The sequence below is a fragment of the Corvus hawaiiensis genome, chromosome 8, assembly GCF_020740725.1.
Source record: "Corvus hawaiiensis isolate bCorHaw1 chromosome 8, bCorHaw1.pri.cur, whole genome shotgun sequence".
NCBI classification, from domain to species: Eukaryota; Metazoa; Chordata; class Aves; order Passeriformes; family Corvidae; genus Corvus; species Corvus hawaiiensis.
This window is the reverse complement of record NC_063220.1, coordinates 5,419,256-5,437,941: the sequence shown is the minus strand read 5'-3', so window position 1 is coordinate 5,437,941 and position 18,686 is coordinate 5,419,256. Positions and strand designations below refer to the sequence as shown.

The window sequence follows — 18,686 nt, the reverse complement described above, 5'->3', positions numbered from 1 at the left end:
TTTTAGCTAAATCTGCTGCTGCTGCTGTGCACCACACTGACAATTGCTGGTAAAATTGCCTGGTAAATGGTAGTAATCCTGAATATCCCTCTGTGTGAACTGAACACCTACTTTAGAGTTTGGGCAATATTCCTTTAAGCCCTCTAAATTGCTGGGCATTGTAGATTGCCTGAAAATGAAACCACAAAGCAATTGATTCTTCTGCCTGGGAATACTGTCTTCAGACTTCAGTTCACCTGAAAAATAATAACCTGCGATGAAAAATAGAAATATGAAGACAAAAGTATTTTTGGAGTAAAAGTATTTGAAAGTTTTCGCTTCAGGATCATGTTTGATATTATGTATCCAAGACAGGTTTCATTTTGATCACTCCATTTACACAGCTGGAAGATGAAATGATGCAAACAAGTCCTGCCCTTGTCCAGTGTCTCTCTGGAACATAAAGAGCTACAACAGAAAAGAAGTTCAGTGCATAAACTTGGTGCCTGAGCTCTGTCATCACTGCCAGTTATGCATGTGCTATTGAAACTGGGTTATGGAACCTAAAAATCTCATTTAAATGTAATTCAATTACAGTGCAAACTGTCTGAATCCTTTTCTGCTTTGAACCTTAACTTTTTAGAATAGGAAAGATATGTTGAAGGTTGCAGCACAAAAAAGCTTTTGTGACTCAAGTTAAAAATTTGCTTAAATGCTTAATTTAGTGTTTGAGTGTCTGATGTCTCCCCTAGAGGAAAAAGGTAAATTGCTGAAGGAAAAACCAATTAAATTTTCATGGGATAGGTGAATGTCTAGAGGCAACACAGTGTTTGCAGACATGTCAAATTATGTGCAAACTGAGTACATATATTAAAAAAAAATCAGTTTGCTTCTCCCTTGCCTGGTTGCTTGCATTGCTCCATAGGTAACACCCCTGCTATGGAGAATATATATATATGTCATGGATCTTGTGGAAGAGAATGTCTTTTCCCATTGACCTCCCCAAAAATCTGATTTCTTAAAGTTTGTAAGATCATGACTGCTTTAATTAAAAAAAAACCCACCCACCCAACCAACCAAACCAGTGCTAATGACAATTTACTGTAGTGATGTGTTTTTCTTTATCAGTTGCATTTTCAGGCCTGGGCTTCACCACCTTCTACCTGGCTGGGAAGCTGCATTGCTTCACGGAGAATGGCCGTGGGAAGAGCTGGAGGCTCTGTGCAGCAATTCTGCCACTCTACTGTGCCATGATGATCGCCCTGTCTCGGATGTGTGACTACAAACATCACTGGCAAGGTGAGACATGGAGGTACCCTTCTTTCCTACTTTTTTTTTTTCTTATTTAGCCATTTATTTCTTTGACTTTTTTTTTTTTACATCATGTGAGTTACAACACAATGGTGTGCTATAGATTTTCTTTGCTCCTGGATTGATGCAAGGTTGAAATAGCTAGCACTGACCTTCAGAGCTTCAGGTCTCTGCCACAGCATCCTCCTGCCTCACAGCAGGCACTTTTGGAGTGCAACACCCATCAAATCAGCTGCATCTGTCACTGTTGTCTCAGAGTGCTTTAAAATTCAGGTGTGAGACGTAACTGCTGTAGAAGGCTGTGCTATTTATTAATTACACACTCATATTACTGAGTTACAGTTCAGAAAACCCTGCCATCAATCATTTCTTTTACCATTTCTTGACCCTCTTGACCACCTTTGTAGCTTCCTTGCTTTACTCTTGTCTTCTGCTAAGTAAACCAGCCTACATTCCTATAAGAAATACCATGCACAGAATTTCTGATGCTGTTATGTAGGTCATCTTGGCTTTCTGTGGCATTGCTGGTACAGCACTGCTGCCTTTGCAAATTGAGCTCTCCTCAAGGTCCTCTCTGCTCCTTTCAGTTACCTGGTTCATTCTGGTTACCTGCTGCTTCCTGTTTTCCAGCACTGTGCTGGGTTGACCCTGGCTGGACACCAGGTCTGTCACTCCCCTCCTCAGCTGGATGGGTGAGAGAAAATGCAGTGAAAGGTTCATGAGTCGAGACGAGTTGAGGGAAAGATAACTCAGCAGCTGTTGTCACAGTGCCTGGAGCACCTCCTCCCCTCCTTCCTCACTGACGTGCATGTCATCAGCAGGACTGTTTCTCTCACATACTCTCACTCCTCTCTCCAGCTGCCATTGCAGTTGTCCAGATTTTTTTCCCCATTTTTTAAATCTGTTATCCAAGATGTGCTCCCACATCCCTGCTGGGCTCAGCCTTGGCCAGCGACAGGTCCATCCTGAAGCTGGCTGGGGTTGGCTCTGTTGGACATGGAGAAGCTTCTGGAGATTCTCACAGAAGCCACCCCTGCAGCTCCCTCTGCTACCAAAACCTGGCCCCGAGTCCCAGTACAAAGTCACAGCATTCTGTTGGTTCCTTTACGTAGTTTCAAGCAAGTGCTGCGTGGCTGCATCCCCCTCTCACCCAGCAGCCAGCACACCAGAGCCTGGCTCAGCTACGCTTTCTCTTTCTCTCTTGTGCTCCTGCTGTTCTCCTGCAGCTGCTTAATCACCAGCCATTAGCCTTGACATGTTCTCTAAGGAGTCTCCTGGTTTCCAGCAGAGCCTTGTCTTGTTTCAGGACTCATTACTCTCCTTTTCTCAGTGGCACTGGAGTTGGAGAGAGCCTCCAGCATGAAACTGCTGAGCACAAGGTGCTGCCTCACCAGGCTGGCAGGAGGGAGAGAAAACACTTGACACTTGGCTGGCTTGAGCTCTCTGTTAAAGAGAAAAGGAGGAGTCTGAAAAAAATGTGGAGAGTAGCGGTTTACTCTCAAGTTTGGAACACGTGTTTACAGTGTGTACTATCTCCTGCCAGGAGTAGGAATTATTTATGGACTGAAACGTGTGTTATGAGGCAGGTTATGATGGGGTGTTTTATACTTGGTGGAGGAAAACTGCACCCAAGGGGTTGTGACTCGGTTCATCACAGCTGCTCCTATTCTGCCTTTGAATTTTAAGGAGATGGAGCTGCAAATTTATCTCTTCCCAAGAACAGTGCTGGCAGATGTTATCCTGCAGGTGACCTCTGCTTTCCCCTGAAAGAACTGTGCTCCCAAGGGAGAGACTTGTTCACTCCGTACACAGCACAGAACCTCAGGCCTTGGCTTTCATGCTCAGCAGAGTCAGCTAATTGTGGTAAATTATTTATGGTGGCTTTGTGATGGAGCTTTAACTATGCTGTGGGAAATGAAAAAGGACCATCAGTTTTGAGTCCAAGACTCAGCATAGTGCTGGTGAAAGATGGAGTGGAGTACCCCTATATTAAAAATCCATTGAGTGTGCTCAGAACATTAATATTGTGAGAACTTTATGAGCTCCCTTCAATTTGGCTGCAGAGAGTAATATTCAAGGCCTTAGTATTGGTATTGGTGAATATTAGGATATTTCACTGTGAATCCTAAATATATCAACTGCTTTTAAGTTCCTATGTCCCTGTGTAGTCCTATAATTCTGAAAATGTTAATTTACTCATGGAATAAGGGAAAATTTTGTATGGAAAAAAGTAAAGTTAAGTACTGAGGCTGAAAGAACATTCTTTTTCCTTTATGGACAAAGGAAAAAAATAAAAAAAAAAAGAGGAAAGTTATTTCTACCATGATATCAAACATAAGACAGAATTGCTTTTTTCAATAACAGGAGTTAAAATAGCTACCTGAGTTTTTGCTTATTACCCCCAGTTAAGGTCAGTAAGTTAGAAATCTTTGGCATAAATCATGTAGGGAATTTCTGCTACTGTGGTGCCCAAGCTGAGGCCCAGAGTTGCATAATTTGTGTAAAGGTTTTGAAAAAAATTATCTGGGCAAGTTCTCAGCAAATCTTAAAATACCAGGGAACTTATAAAAGTCTGGCAAAAATCTGGTGTTTCTCCATAATTAAAAACAGTAATTATAGGCTTGACCTGATTGTTAAGCAAAATAAAGAAGCAGCTGGGACAATATTCAGTCAACCACAGTTAAAGTAGGGTAATCTGAGAATTGCACCCAGCACAGGATTATAGAAAATTAATCTTGTCACAATAACTAAGTTTTTTACAAGTTGATTGATGCTGTACAGTGAAATTCTTGTCCTCAGTACCTTTAATACCATTATAGTCTGATAGGCACAGGCTGATGAAATCAGTCAGCTTCCAGTGTGGGTAGAATAAGCTTCTGTCTGCTTGCAAATACTGTCTGCACACAATCACCTTTTAGATTCTTGTTTGAGCCTCTGTTACATTAATTTGTGATAGACTCATTATGTTCTTTCGTGTGGAGGAAGAGAATATAGGATTAGAAGACATCTCCTAGGTAATTTCATCTAGTCCTGTTCCTCAACTGTGGCTTATAATCACATTTCTTAAATTTATAACCTCAGTATTAATTTTTTCAGGTTTTCTTGCCCTAGCCATTCCTGATGAAAGGACTCTCACTCCTCTGATGATTACAAACCATCTATTACCCACTGAAAATTGAACCACAGCCCCTTTGTTCTAATATATATCAAACTGGCCAAGTAAGGCATTTAATCTGTATTTAAGGACTTTGGACAAAATTAATTTGTATTGATTTACCCTTCTTTGCCAGTAAACTCAATGATTCACCATTTTTATTACACTGTGGTTTCTCAGTAATTGAAAGAATGGAAACACTGGTATACACGGGTGATATGGTGCTGAGTAAGCCTCGTTAAAATAAAATGTGTTGTCAGGTCATACTTTAACCAGTGCCTTTTGCCTCACTTCATTATTCTTCATCTAAATCTGAGGCTTTCAAAGAGTGTGCATTTTCAGTGAAATTTTTCTCTTGTTGATCGTAAATGAAATACAAGATCAGGTGAGTATTTTAGGAGGAGGCAGAACTAGAAATAGAAGGAATCCTCTCAGTATTCTATAGAAAACTTAAAATCGCCCATGTGAGAGTGCAACTATCTCATCCAATAGCCTTATTTTATTTTACTTTATTTTCTGGTAGGAGTATGGGATAGTAAAAGACATCAAAGAAAGATACTCAAAAGGTGTTAAATCAGTTAACAGACATGCTTTGTCTTCGACCTTTCAGGTGGTTTTGGTAAGAATTCATCCAGCTTGAAATTGTTCTTGTCAGTCTGCTCTTGTAAGTGGGAGAAGATCCAAGGGTTGCCTACCCATGGTCAGCTGTGATCTGGAACATCAGGAGTGTTTGATACCCCATGGAGGCCATTCTATTCCCAGTGTTCATCTCCTAAAACATAGCCAACCATCTAAATTTTGGGTGTTCAAAATGCTGGAGATGTCCCCAACAAAGGACTGATTTTGTGTACCCCCTGTGATTGTGGTATTTGGCTCCACATTCTTTAGGAAAATTCAAAATTCACGCTTCCTGTGTGAAACACTTTCACGTCAACCAAATGTCTTTCATTTGCAGTTGTCACTACTGGCTGCCCTTTCCCTGCTAACATGCTTCTGGTTTTGTTGCTCTTTTCCTCCAGATGCTTTCGTTGGAGGGATCATTGGCCTCATTTTTGCTTATATTTGCTACAGACAGCACTACCCTCCTTTGGGCAATACAGCCTGTCACAAATCTTACGTCAGCCTGCTGGATCAGAACTCAGTGAAGAAAGAAGAGAGACCTACAGCAGACAATGCTACTGGGCTGCCTCTGGAGGGAATAACTGAAGGTCCCGTATGACTTTGAGAAATGTGCAGAATGAACTTTTAGTCTTCTGACATTTCCTCCAAACTGGTCTCTTAATGGTGGTCCTTACTGTACATTTTTTCTTTTGTTTCTTTCCTTTTTATAAAGGGAAGTTAAATATTTTATTTTTAATGCCATTATACCATCATACTTCTAAAGTTAAATTTTCAGTTCGTATTGACTTGCTGAATTATCTGTTTTCAGTCTACTGCAAACAGGTAGAACTACTTGAGGGAAGGGGAAAGAACATTATTAAAAACAGTCCCATGTGGAGAATGGTTAAGAGAGTAATTTTGAGATGTGGTTGAGGATATAATAGATCTGGAAACAGATTTTCTGAAGTACTGCGTATCTTCTGCAAAGTTCTGGTCATCTTCAGCACTCATTGATTTTGATGGGTAGTGAGTACACAGAGCACTTTTCATCAGGTGTTCAACATCTGTAACTTGATAATTTAGGGCGTCATCCTTATATTTATCTTGCTGCATTCTGACATTAACAAAAATCTCCACAGTCTGGTGGAACTTTGCATTAATTGTCAAGTTTTGCCAAGATCATTCTGAGCTACGAATGACTAAGGAGGTGAAAGGTGTGGATGGTGAAGTGCTTGTAAGAGCCAAGCCTCGTGCATTAGTAGTTCCACAGGATGATTCTCACATTCAAGAAATTCCATGCTGTTAAAATTGTCAACTTAGAATAACATGTTATGTTCACAGGATGGATTAGAAACTTGATATTACATCATCAGCAATTTTTGAGAGCTCTTGCAGCATTTACCATCAACACAAATCGAAAGAAAAGAACAGCCATTGCATTTAGCAAGCTGAAGTCTTTCAAACAAATGTTTAAAACCCCTAAAACTGGGAGGATAAAGAAACACAAAGTTTTCTGTGGATCTCGGTGTGCCGTGTTCATTCTTGTGTAGTGACTCACTGCAGCATTGGTGATCTAAGGAAATGCAAATGTTCTCATTTGTGACTTTGGGCACAACTACGAATGCTTGTGGTGGTTTCCAGCACTGTAACCTATCCAGAGGAAGGCTGGAGACAGTTTTCCACTAATCCCATCCCACATTTTCAGCTCACCATGCTCTTGGCCATGGTGTTTGCCAAGATTGGCTTGGTACCTGAATTGGAACTCACCTGAATCAAACCACTGTTGGTATGGAGAAGATTAATAGGTGTGACCTTAGTTAATCTATTATCAGTAGAATTCTGTTTGTTATGTATGCACTATGCAGTATACATCCCATTCCTGTGAAATGATGTACCTTTGGATGGCAGAATGTCAGATTCCAGGTTTTTTCTCCTTAGGTTTCCTGTGAAAATTCAGGCAAAATATTCCACACCCTGGCAGTTGAACATTTCTTGGAGCAATCAAGATAACGTTGATCAACGACGACAATTACGGTGCTTCAGACTGGAGGAGACTGCTGCCATGATTATAATTTCTGTGTTCCTGTTGGAATATGCATTGGCCTTGTAGACATTTTGTGATTCAAACAGCTCAATGTCTTTATGTAAGGCTTGTCATTTACTTTCCTCAAAGCTAAGCTTTGTAGATTTTTTTTGAGAAGAGCTGCTTCCTGATTGGCAACACTTGAATTTTTATAAAAAGCAAGTAAATTAGGATCCCATTAAAAATAAACCTAATAACTGTGTACGAGACGATGCAACTTTGCTGTGTATAAACTTATATGGTATTTGAAAATGTCTATAAATAGGAAATGAGATCAAGGAACAGAATGTAACAGGCGTGAGCCCCAGAGGTTCTGTAGAAATCAGGCCTTGTAAAGCTGGTACCAGTTTAGCTGTGTCAGAGAAGATGTTTCACTGGCAGTTACAGAATTCTGAGCTCTGCAACAGAGGCAGTTGAACTTAGCTGTGGTTTTCCTGGTGAATATACAGTAATTCCCAATACCAGCATCAGCAAAGCAAAATTATTTGGCATTTGCACTGGATTTGACAGAACAGTCCTCTGGTGTGATTGAGATCTTATTCTAGAAATCCACAGAGTTTAATGGAGGTTTAATCCTCCTACAAAGTTTTTAAACCATCCTACAGAATTCTGTAACAAATATAGTTTTCTATTACTTCATGTGGGAGGATTACTGAAAGCCCTAGAGTCAGGATAAGGCTTAGCCATTAGCTCTTTCTTTCAGCAGGAACCCTAGTCTTCCAGGTTATGTGCAAATGTTAAAAAAAACCCCAAAACTTCAATCAAAATTAGGAGTTTAATACTGATGCATAGAGCATTTTGCATGTTTTTATATAGATCTGGCTTATTCTCAAAATTGAGTGGGGCCTCCTAACTGTGCTGTACACATTCCCAGTATTTTAATGGCTTTTGATACAAACAAGCTGTCTTCTTTGGGATAGGGAAAGCTCATACAGCCCTCAAGAGAGTAGTGGCCGTTAAAGGATTGGAACATGAAGCATAATACAGCATAAAAACTGAAACCGTGAGAGTAACTGGTGAGCTTGGAAAAGCAGTAAGGAATAACACATTTTAATGGGAATAATTAAATGGAAAGTCATAAAGCAGACAATGTAAAGGGTTTGGTTAAAATGTAAGTAAAATTACGAAAGACTTAATGGAATGAGACTTGTGGAGGGATCTGTAGGTGCCGAAATCGCCAGTGCGAAGCCAGTGTAGGGAAGGCATTTTTGTGGATCAATGTACTTTAATCTCATGCTTTCTCAATGTGAAGGAAATGTAATGTTGTAATGCACCAATAAAACAACACATGAATGTGGGTTTGTACATCTGCGTGTTATCATTTTTTTTTTGGGAAGGATGTAATTTAGCAAGTTATTCTCATTAATAAACCACGTAGAGCATCACACACAAAAAAATTAAAAAGCCCTGAAGCAACTGTGTTACTGATAAACAGTCATTACTGATGCCATTAAAATGGAACAGTCTCCCTCCTTTAACTAAAAAAATGCTCTTTGGCTTTCCTCCAGGAAAAGGTACAGTCTAAGTCTAAAAGGCTGAAATTTTGTAATTGTTACCCAGCTAAACTGGGTCCCTTTCCTGGTCCCATTCCATATCTCAAATAACACTGGAAGTGCTGTATTTAATAACAAAAGTGGTTAGACTAGAACAGGAGAACAATATCAAATCAAACAATGCAGGGATATCCTGAAACCATGAGACTGGGAACCAGTAAAACGTCCCCATGGTGAATGCAAATCTCAGGCATTGGGTTAGGAACAGAGAGTTTATGCTGATTCATTCAGATTTTGTTGCTTTTTCTATTTTGGCCCTCTATTTTATTTTCCCTGTGCATAGAACAAATTATTTCTATTGAATGTGAAAAGAGAACTTCATTTTCCTTCTTTCTATCCATGGCAAAAAATACTTTGCTATGGATTGGGGGCAGAAAAAGCCCCAACACTATTGAAAAAGCTGCACTTTTGTTTTATGGTACTAAAATTCTAATGACTTTGGGAGAACTGCTCTGGATCACCGAGCACATCACACATTTCACAGGTGGAATAAAGTCTTCACACGGGTTTTGCTCACAGTCTTAAATTTTTAATTTTTCTTAAAATTACTAAGCAGGATCATGTTGTTGGACAGTCAGGAGTAGCACCCACAAGCATTATCTGAAAACATATTTCTTATAACTCTTACCCATCTTTACAAGATATAGAGTCTCATCTGATATCTAAGAGTACACTCCATACTCACCTGATAAACATAATGCCTACATTGCTGTCCTAAGAGGCTGAAACTAAATTAGAAGTTTCCACTAGGATGCACCCAGTTTAATTAAGTTTATTATTTAGAGAACTCCTGTTCTACAGGTGTGCAAATTACTCCCTGCTCAGGAACTTGCTCTGAACAGAGGAAAATCATTATCATTTTGCCATTAAATTAAAATTTGCTCAACATGTATAAAATTAAAATGACAAGACTGAGCGGGTAAGTCCTGATGCGCTGAATTGAACTGAGATTCTTTTTGCAGATGCTACAGGATTTTTGCTTAAACTTGCAGAAATAACCAAAAAAATCAGCATTCAGACTGTTCAGGCCAACTTTGGACCTTGTTTGAACCCAGATAACTATAATAAGACATCTGAGCTGCAACAGTTGTATGCTGAAGTTACAGAATTGAAGATCTGCCCATTATTATTTTCTAAAAAAAAACTTTCCCAAGGGAAAAGCAAGAGGCATTTGGGATAACCCACATTATGTAGTCTGTGTAGCAAGGTATGAATGGGGCGTGAAATAGAAAAGTCTCTGTGCTTTGACTTGATAAAAACAACGCAGGGATGCATTCAGCCAGTTCAGGAGGACTGCACAAAGTCAAGCATGAAACACCATTGAAGCAGCTCCATAAACCTTAAACCTTTGGACTAAGTCTCTTTGTTAGTTTGCCAAAAAAGCTCTTAATTTCACTGGCAGCTTTATGGCAGCCATGCATTATTCTGTCAAGCTACTAGATTTTAACATGGTCTGAAACAAGTTTATTTCTAGGAGTAGATGGGGCTGGGCACAAGGAGGCTCTGGTTTTTATTCCAGTGGTTCTCTACGGCTTGTGATTATTTGGCCTCTTGTTCACAGATGTAATTGTGTCTTTTAATTACACTCACACCCACCACTGTGTTCTCAGAGCTCCTTTGGTCCTTGGTTCTTTCCATCTCCAGAGCAGCCTCTCTCCTGGTGATGAGGAAGAGAAGAGAATTGATGGTGACATGCACACACCTTCTCCTGGATGGTGTCTGTCTCCCTCTGTTTCATCTTAATTAGACTTTGCAAGTCTAATTAATGCACTTCTGTGTAAGCAACATTCACCCACAACACAGAATGCAGCTCTAAAAAGGACCAGATGTCATTGCAGAATTGCCTGACTGAATCCAGACAAGCTCCAACAGGACTCGCGTTGCCATTGTCTAATACACAGAACTTCTCCCTCTTAAGCCAAAGTGCATTTTTAAGAATTTTTAGGCTCTTACAATTCCTAGCACTGCAGTGAGAAAGGGTAGTAAGTAAAGGGAAGTTTCCAAATGCACTTCCACTCTCAAATTCAAGTGAATTCTCCCCCTGGTTCACAGCTGGAGCAAAAGCAGATTTCTGTTTTTCCCATTTCTCAGGTTATAGGTTGAGGAAACTCACACCTGCTTTGGGAGATGCTGTGGGGGTCTGGTGAGTGCAGTGTCACACACCTGCTTTGGAAACAACAATTCAAAACACTCTAAGTAGCATCACTCTCAAAGTGACCTGACACCATTCAGATTAAGAGAGAAGATCTGCTAATTAAGATCCAAGCCCATCACATAATTGTTGGAAGAGATCTAAGCAAGGGAAAGTTTGATTTATTAGTCCCAACTGGCTTGCCCAGTGCTCCTTGCTGGACACAGAGGGTAGGTGACTCTGAAGGCTCCCAAGAGTCAGATTATTGCCAAAAATCTCCTTTTTATTAATATTTTTGTGTGTGTCTGGGTTATTAGGAGAAAGGAGTTCCCACTCTGTTGAGAGTGATATTTACAAATCATTTATTGCTGCTTAAAAGGCTGTTGAGAAAATATCTCCTTTACCAGTCAGGCTGAATACACAATTCTGTTGTATTGGTCTGTATTCTGTTCACATCGCCCCTTATCAGCATTACAGAGTGTTTGTGTACACAAAAACCCATTTCATCTTCATTTCCAGTCCAACGGATTGAAGCCACAATGAAAGTTTCAGATGTGGGTTCTTGCTGAAAGCAATATAACACTGAAAAAAAAGGAAGGGGGAAAGAACATTAAAGCAATGTCACAATGTCACTCTAATCTAAGAGGTGTAAACTTGTCTAGGGAGTGAATGTGATGGAACTCATATCTGCAGCATTGTTCGAGAAATATAATGCACCTTAAACATCCTCTATATCAGTGAGCGTGGAAAAGGCTGGAGCTGGCTTCTTCAAACAAGTCATTGCACGAAGCAAACAGACAGAAATCATATTCCTGAGGCTTGTCTGGGAAACAGAAATTCCATCTCATAAGGGTTGGGAAATATTTTTAATTTCATGTGTTAACAAAATGCATAATTTTACAAATAGGTTAATGGAAAAAACATAATCTCTCATTACATCTCAGTGCCTAAAGACTTCCACCAACCTGTGGGAGAATGATTTCCACCCTTGCTCTTTTGAGGCTTCCAACCTTCTCATGTCAAGAGATGCCCAGAGTAACAGGGTTATCCTTGAGTAGGTGAATTGTTCCTTCCTAGTTTGCTCCATTCCTAATTCCATCCTGGGCTCTATAACCTCCCCTGGAATTTCAGTGCAACTCCTCTGTTTCTGTGAATTATCCTGATGGGAAATAGTTTCATTTTAATTTTTGACCAGTTTATTTTCAGCATCAGCTGGAGTCTTCTCTTCTTAAATACTGAAAGAAAACTCCTGTGCTACTGACCCCAAACTCCTGTGCTACTGACCCCAAAAGGGATGAGCACAGCTGATCTAAGTATTCAGCTCAGGCTAATGTGGTACAAGGATTGTCACAGAAAAACCCAGCTCCTCCATCAATATTTTGAGTAAGAGCTGGCAGGGGAGGCACAGAGATCTGGTGGCTGGTGCAGGAAGAGTGCTACAGGAATTCATTATCAGTAAGTGGATTTACATTTTCCATGAAGCAATGAGAACAGCCTCTACTGTATTTGGGATTTCCCAAAGTAAATGGAAATAAATCAGCTGCGAGTGCATTCCAGCTGGGAATTTGTGAAGTTTAAGCACTGCATGGTTTAATGCAGAGAAAGTGTGGAGCAGCTTATGTGCTAAGGATAAAGGGGGGAGCAGAAATATTGACCTTGTTTCTTTATGGTCCTTTGTGGAAGGCTTCTGCAGCAGGGTGAAGCAGAATTATCACCTAAGAAACTTTATCAGCTTTGTTTTTCTCTTCAAACCAGTGTTTGTGTTCTCCTATCTGCCACTAAATGAAGGGTAGCCTTTAACTCAAGGTGTGCTGGCTTATAACCAATCAATACCATTAATCTCTCCCATCCTTACCTTTATGGAGGGATTATACTGAAGAAGCCATCTGGTTTTTTGAATGTGTATCTATTTAATACTTACAGTCATTTCTCAGGGGTTATGGAGAACTGTTCTGCAAGTAAATTCATGTTCTGCCATAATGTTGTCCTTGCAAAAATAAAGAGGAAAAGTTACACTACTTCTACTGCAATCTTTCTGTAAAGCTACAGTTGTGAGAGCATGGTTAAATGAGTTTAATGGCACTGGTAATGGCTATGCAATAAGAAGCATTTATAAAGCAGTAAATGCAGCTATGAAGAAAGGTGCTTACAAGGTAAATAATGGAAGGAGTGCCTCGTTAGGTTGTGATAATGCACTAAATAGCCAGAGCCAGTGCTATAATTAATAATTCTGTTCAGAATTTTACATGATCTGCAACCCCCTCCAAACCTGGGGAAGCAAATCCATGTGTTGGGGGCTGTGAGTTTGCTTTCCTCTGCACTGTCTTTGGTGATATTCACCCAGGTACATCAGCATCGTGAAGAATTTGTTTAAACACCAGAACCAACAGGTGCAATAGGATCCAAAACAATCCTGTGACATGAATTTCAATGGCTTTGCTGAGAGAGAGTGGGACAAAAATACATCTTGTTGTCAGCTGATGTAGACTAAAGGCTTTTCTGTCAGTTCCCCATCCTGGTGAATTTTCACATATTTTCAAAGGGAGGCAAGAGGTATAATTGACTCTCTGGGGTCGTTAAAGAAATAAAGGTTAGGTTCAAAGGGGGCAGCTAATCACACAGTGTTCAGGGAAGTAGAGAAAGATTCACAGACACTTTTCTCTTCTATCCCTGCCCTCAGTGTAGCATCTCAACTCATATTTTATGGTCCAGGGATGTGCTTTCAGGAAAAATGCCGTGCTTTTCTTCAGGATAAATTGTGTGTTTATGTTTTGGGTCATTTCTAAACCCTTGCACTAATGCCCCCAGCAACTTTCTTGAGCTAGGGCTATGACACAGGAAAAAAGTCTAGAAGCTGAGCTTTTAGGTGTGAGGCTTTTTTTAATGGTCTCTCAGTATTTGTAGTGTGCAGTGATTGCTCTCTGTTATTAAGCAGTGATCCCCCAAGGTGATTATTTGAGATTCTCCTGCAAAGCAGTGGCTCTCACCGTCTCAGTTAAATGATTTCTTTTTTGCTTTCAGTAGCGCAGGGCACACAGCTGAGCAGTTAAGGCTCTATCCAGACAAGGCTGAACTGGCTCATGTAAGTGAGGTCTGAGCCAGGTTTCACTCAACACCAGGCCCTTAAATGATGTTTAAGGGCTTTGGGCTTTTTTACAGCCAAAAGACAACTCTGAACTTGGACTACTCTAGAAGTTGTAAACTCTAGCTGCAAGTGAATCCCTGATTAGAATAAACACAGATATCTGCCTACAAACCTGATAATGGAAAGTTTGTACTACAATTAACGTGGTGATTAGGAAAAAGAACTTCCTTTGATTGCTGTTGAAATCAGTGGAGGCTGAATCAAGCTGGGGGACCCTGGCATTAATACTGTGCATTATTGTCTGTGAATTTGTCTGGGCGAAGGTGAGCTGGCAGGCATGATAGAGCTCCTGAAAATGTCATCATCAACACAAAGTAGTTCCTTAAGGGAGATGAAACTGCATGAAGTCCAAAAGTGGGTCAGTCAAATTGTTCCATTTCACCAAATCTTAATTATTCAAACTGATACTCAAGGTCTGATACAGGCTTTCACTCTTTGCTGCTACACAGTAAGTGCAGGTGGGGAATGGACATTCATCTGGGTTGAACATGGCTTGAATCACCTCTTACTACCTATGAGGATTATTTTTTCTGATTTTAATTAATTTCTGATACCATCCAAAGGACATGAAAGGGCTTGAGGAACAAAAGTAGCTCTCATCTTTCCTTTCATTCTTCTGGCACTAAACTCCAACAGGCAGGAGCTGGTTTTTGGTTTGTTCAATCATTTGTTTAAATGAGTCCAGTGAAAATGTCTTCCTCCCTCACATGGGGCGCTCTAAGAAAAGTATTCATGTCATGCTTGATGTGTGGCAGTATTTCACACAATATTTGCATGAAAGTCATCAGCTTAGAGAGAATTTATTTGCACTGAGCATTACAGAACCCTTTCCCTACAGGGAAAACCTGGAATAGCACTGCTCTGACTCTTCTCCCTTCCACAGGTGCGGCTTCAGTTTCTGGTGTTTCCTGCTGGAGCCCCTTTCATAGGGTTGGCTCATGCATAACTCTTCCCACACTAAACACCTGATCAGGTTTTTAAAGGATAAATAGTTCTGCTCCCTTTTCCTGGAGCTTCAGAGTGAATTTGTTCCTGCTGGCATCGACAGCTATTAAGTCCCAGAATAACTCACCCACCTTTCAATTTTGTAGCTGTTCTCCAAAATCCAGCTTTGGCTCCAGTATGGGAGAAGGTGATTGAAGCGCCCCTTCCAAATGCCTTTTGGTGCATCTTTTTTGGAAGTCAAGCTAGTAAGTGCTGGAACAGGGCAAATGAATATGAAGGGTGATAAACTTTAGGATGTTTTTATGCCACCAGAACAACTCAAGATATCGTGAAGCCTTGGAAAGCTGTGAAGCTTCTATGAGCTCTATATTTATATGGTCAGTATGCCTGGAATATTTGAAACCATTAAGCATTAATGCTTAGTTCTAATTAGAAATATTCATATTTTTATTAAATGGTAGGTACTAAAAAAGTTTTCGTTCAGGTAGTTAAAATCAAGTAGGTTAATTATTGATCATAGTTATTATTCTTTCCTCCTCCTTACATTTTGTGTTAAGTGAAAATCTTGGTTAGAATCTGGACATGAACCATGGGGATTCTCCCTGCTTTGTTTGTGGATTGTTTCACTCATGGGCTGTGAGTTTGAGTTTTTTTTCTCCCTCTTATTATTTTATTGGACACCTGAGGGTTTTTCATTGTCAGATGACTGTGTGCTGTGAACCTCCTGTTCCCTGAGTGTGCCTGGCCTCAGGGTCACTCCTCATTTTACTGGCATGGGATCACAGCAGAGGACTGAGCTGGAGGAACAGAGCCAGCAGCTGACTGAGATGCTTTGAGCTGTGCATTTTGCTTTTGTGCAGGCACTGACTGCCTTCATTTTGATTGCCTGATCTTCATTGCAAAGTAGAAAAAGGGGGATTCAGGCAATCTTTGCAGTCTTTCAAGGCAAAAGTTTCTATTTTCCAAAACTTGAGCTGGGCAAGGGCTGGGGTGAGGGTTCCTCGATGAAGGACAGTTTTATACCCTGTGCAAGGGCACACTGAAACAGATGGAAATAAATACCATTCACCTGACAGGGCATAGGGAATTCATTGTGGATACAGAATTTCATTTCTATTTGAATGAGGGAAGCCTTGGAGTGTGGAAAAGATCTAATCCCTGCACTATAAACCTTGAGCCTGGGACTAGAAAAGAGATGCTCCTTCTTGGGAGCTTGGACTTGAGCAGGAAATAACTGGAATCACTTCCTCCACAGTGTCAGCAACCACTAATGACCTACTGCATTTCATCTGGTCCAAATTAATGTTGACTAATTGTTTCACAATTTAGCAAGTCAGGAAATTCATTCCCTGTGAATGAAGGATAATGATTTGCCAGGACATCACAATGAACTCCAGAGGCCACTTGCTTGGGTTTTTCTGTTCCACAGGCAGGGTTTTAAATGTAAGGCTGAATTAAATTGTTACATCTAGCACTGCAGATTACCTTTTAAATACCTAGAAATGTGGCTTTGTGTACAAAGATGAAATATTGTGAGCATCAACCACCCATAAAAGCGATTGCCAGTGTCTCAGCTGGGGTGGCATCCCCTGGGTGGGTTTCCATGGAATGCCTGTTCATGGCATGGCTGGGGGACCACAGGGACAGTGGGATTAGCCACAGCATTATTAAACAAACTCCTGCTGTGACTGGAAGCCTGTGAGACAACGTGTTATCCACATGGTGTGTGTGGCTGAGAATCAGGTGTGCTCCCTGGGATACTGTCTGGGCACTCAGGGAAGTATCCCCCACCCCATGGGAAAGCCTCCATAATTTCCCTACATGCAGGAGTGAGACCTACTCCACCTTGATACAAGTAGGAAGGACTGTGGTGACATTTTTCCCTGCCTCTGACCTTGAGCTGAAGTTGTTCATTAATTTAAACCTCTTCTGGAAGAACACCTTTAATTTTTCCAGCTTCATGCCTCCTAGCAGAAAAACATTTCTAAACTATTTTATTGATGTATTTGGGATCTTCTCCTCTGTGTATGCTCCAGGACAAGAACATCTGGAAACCTGCAGACAATGACGCTAATAAATTATCCTGCAAACTTTTTCCATCCCTCAAACCATGCAGTCTGAATTTGGGTTGCTCATTTGCAAATGAATCTGTCTCTCCCTCACTGGATGGATGTAGTGTAATGACTCCCTGGCTCCCAGCTCCAGGCCATTTAGGATATGGTTAAGCTGACTTCTTTTTGTCGCTCTGGCTGCTGGCCAAAATTAAAATCAGAGCAATGTGTAAAATACAATAGTGTTATACAATGTGACTGCAGCAAGAGATCTGACCCTGAACCTGTAAAATACCTGGCAAAGCCTGAAATAAAGAAAAAATAAAATACAGTACCAGGAACCAAGGCAGTGCAGAATGGAACTACCTGTCTGAGTACCTCTGCACTAGAAAAGAGGCATCTCTAATTTATTTTTATCTAGTACATTAAGTTTTATAGAACCAACTACATTCCATTTTTCCAGTCAACCCTTGCAGGTGAAATCAGTACTTTGCACACGACCATCAGAACAGGGGATGTTACTTCATAAAAACAACATTAATTGCTCGAAGACAAACATTTTCATGGCAGCATGTTTTGTAGCCTGCTTATATAAGTTCTACTCAGTGAAAGCCTGAATGAAGATAGATCATTCCTGTGTCTCTGGAGAAGGAAGGGTTTGCAAAAGTGAAGAGCCTGAGGAACACAGAGCTGAGGAGCAGCACTGCCTGGACCCCCCTGGGGCAGACTGGGCACAAACATCTGTGCTTGAGGGGACTCTGCCTCCTGGGCAGCAAATACCACCAGATGGGTTTTGGCAGGAGCTGTAAATTTTGGCTTCCTGAGTGGTCCTTCTGTACCTCTGGAGTTTTTACCAACAGTTCATGTACAATCAGCTTTTATTTCCTCTACATTAATTTGTCATGAATTATCCAGCATAGATTATATCCTTAAAATTAAGTCCCCAGAGCGGTGAGTCTGGAAACACCCAAGAAAGTCTATGCATCAATTACTTGGAAAGTTGGCTAAGTAGCCGACATTTATATTTACTGATGAATTTTAATGACCAGTGGCAGAGCAATCACTGTAACAGGGCAGCTCTTGCATTCCAGAGCAGCTTTAACAGCAGCTCAGCTCAGTTCTGTGCTGGCAGGAAAATCTTTCAAAAATCTTTCCTGCCAGGGGTAGTACACGTTTGGCATACCACACGCTGACACTTCCCTCAGTGCTGGGAGAGAGACACCTACCTGGCCACAGGCTTAAAAACAAAAATTAAAAACTTAAAAAAGGTGTTCAGGGTTAATATTTAACCCTGAATATTTAACCCTTAATATGTAGGACCTGGCTGAAGGTCCTACAATCTGATATTACACTGAAGGTGGAGCATCTCTAAAGCAAAAATCAAGCTTGGACCAGGAAATGCTGGTAGAAAGTCTGACCCAAATAACTGAACTGGAAATAAGGTGAAGAGATGTATTCCTAATGTTTTCTCACTGTTAATTATTATTATGAGTACTAATATCATCACTATTTGAAGACTATACCTCATGTCTGTCTTTCTCAAATATATGCTCTAATTAAATCTCAAATTGATGGGAAATCAGGCTAGAAAAAATTATATATTTTCATGTTTAAAATTCATTAATCTATATAAGTTGAAGATTAAACTTTCAGCTAGGAGGCCACCTCTAACTTTAGGTTTTAGACATTGGATTTCTCACCACGCAGATATTTTTTTAATGACTGATAAATACC

At 40.5% G+C, this 18,686-nt stretch overlaps 1 protein-coding gene across 2 annotated transcripts in view; it reads left to right on the top strand.

Moving 5' to 3' along the window:
* PLPP4 (phospholipid phosphatase 4) overlaps nt 1-8,432 on the top strand; it is a 49,192-nt gene extending 40,760 nt beyond the window's left edge. Inside the window, exons 6-8 of one of the 2 annotated variants that reach the window (XM_048311018.1) lie at nt 1,108-1,278; nt 5,464-5,652; nt 6,983-8,432. In XM_048311018.1, coding sequence (XP_048166975.1) covers nt 1,108-1,278; nt 5,464-5,652; nt 6,983-6,993 — 371 coding nt within the window. In that variant the 3' untranslated portion in view covers nt 6,994-8,432. Of the gene's footprint in view, nt 1-1,107; nt 1,279-5,463 lie in introns of both variants that reach the window. The other variant, XM_048311019.1, reaches the window with a different exon arrangement.
* Nucleotides 8,433-18,686: the final 10,254 nt, after the last annotated feature.